The 1,712-nt window shown below is 67.3% G+C and overlaps 2 protein-coding genes across 2 annotated transcripts; one reads left to right on the top strand and one right to left on the bottom strand.

Moving 5' to 3' along the window:
- Tco025E_08077 (uncharacterized protein) lies at positions 1–366 on the bottom strand (the record flags this gene model as incomplete). Its single annotated transcript, XM_029374934.1, has 1 exon — positions 1–366. A coding segment is annotated over one exon (366 nt), but the record flags the coding sequence as incomplete, so codon positions are not given.
- A 717-nt stretch (positions 367–1,083) lies between these two features.
- Positions 1,084–1,455, top strand: Tco025E_08076 (uncharacterized protein; the record flags this gene model as incomplete). The annotated part of the gene is made up of 1 exon (XM_029374933.1): positions 1,084–1,455. The coding sequence occupies one exon, from the start codon at positions 1,084–1,086 to the stop codon at positions 1,453–1,455; it is 372 nt and encodes a 123-aa protein (XP_029224946.1).
- Between the last annotated feature and the right edge of the window lie 257 nt (positions 1,456–1,712).

Raw genomic sequence — 1,712 nt, 5'->3', positions numbered from 1 at the left:
TACCTGCCATTCAGGCGTCATGGAGTCAAAGAGGTCCAACGTCGCGGCTACGGCGGAGAAAATGTAGTCCAGCTGCTTGTCTCGTGAATCGAGCAAAGGCAGCGCCGGCACTGGAACTGTCGTCCCCCTCTCCGTGCGGATGGGCGCCGCAACGAAGTAGCAGTTCATTGCCGGGGCGGCGCACGCTGCGTACGCCGAGTGCTGGTACGCGGCGGGCTGAGGCGGCAGTGCCTCCCGCAGTGTGGCGACTACACGCAGCGCGTCGCGGTGAAGGCAAAAGAGCGGCTCCACACCCCCATCCTGCGGCTCGCGGCTGAGGCGCCTCCGTGCCTCCGCCCCCACGTGCGTGAGGAGCCCCACCGCCATTGCGGCCGCGCCGTCCCACGCGCACGCCAGGCGCAGCGAGCCAAAAAGCCGCACAACTTCTTGCACACGGCAGCCACGAGCGTCGACGGCGGAGTGCCGGCGCTGCAGCGCAACGCGTGCAGAACGCCTTTCAGGAGACGAAAGGCCGCTCGGCAAAAAGCAACATCTCCACGTCGCCTTCGCCTTCGCTCCTCCGCGGAGGCCCGACGGCCCCAACCCAAAGCAACACGGCTCAGCAGCGAGCCACGACCTCCCGCGCTGCCGCCACGGTCACTCCCACACCGCCGTTTGCGGCTCCACCGGCGCGCGCTGCCGGCCCCACCGCCGCACCCAACACACCGCGAGAGCGTGGCACAAAACAAATACGATCCGCGCGACCGTCTCCGCGTCGCCAATGAGGGCGGCAGACTCGGCACATCTCTCGGGAACGTTCTCATCAAATAATTTCCAGCCGCGCAGCCGGGCAATAGACGCGAGCTGCAACAGCTAAATCGCCTGTTGCTTTGTCGCAGTTGTGTCGCACCCGAATCAAAGCTGCCGCCGCAGCCGACACCACAGGGGCCGTCGCCAGCAATCCACTCTCAATGCTTCCGCCGCTCGCCTCCAGCCCTGCGGGAGGCAACGCCGCCACCCAGCAGCCGCCGACGAGGTGCCTGAATAAACACTAACTCACTAGAGTGACTGCCGCCCGCGAGGGCAGTAGGCGAGAGAAGTGGCATGAGGGCCTTCTGCGCAAACGCCAAGGCGTCGCGGCCCTCGAGGCAGGACACCACCGCCCCCCAGTGCTCGCGCCTGCAAATCCACTACCGCCTCATCCGGGAGATCCCACCCCAGGCCGGCCTGCGAGGGGTGCAGCGGCTTCCTAAGCAACCCCACCAGCAACGAGTACACTTGCTTGGAAGGCGCCCCCATACCACAGGCACTCAGCCTCCGAAGGACGCAAAAATAATCGTAGGGGGGGGAGGGTACCAACGACGCATCGCGGGACGGGGAGGCGCGGTACACGGCGAACAGACGACGACGCTCAGAATGCAAAAACCCTCCGCGGCCTCCTCCAGGGAGCTACGCGTCTTGGCCGCCAAGACATGAAGCCGTGGCCGGGAGCTTGTTGACTCAACGGCTCCAGCGCCACCTGAAAAAGCAAGCGGGCCCGTGGCGTGGGGCGTGGGTTGCCGCCACGTGCCCCGCCGCTGCCGCTGCTGCACGTAACGGTTTTGTGCGCCGCCCCGCGCTGGGACTCGTGCGAGTACGACGCCTTGGCGCCCCGCAACGCCCAAGCGCCTCCGCCGCTCCGCGCCAACCCCCGGCGCGGGTGGGCGCACACCCCACCGCCACCTCCCCGCAGC

This window comes from Trypanosoma conorhini (genome assembly GCF_003719485.1).
Source record: "Trypanosoma conorhini strain 025E chromosome Unknown Tco_14.4_contig_00694, whole genome shotgun sequence".
NCBI lineage: Eukaryota > Euglenozoa > Kinetoplastea > Trypanosomatida > Trypanosomatidae > Trypanosoma > Trypanosoma conorhini.
The sequence above is the reverse complement of the archived record's forward strand: the minus strand, read 5'-3'. Positions and strand labels throughout refer to the sequence as shown.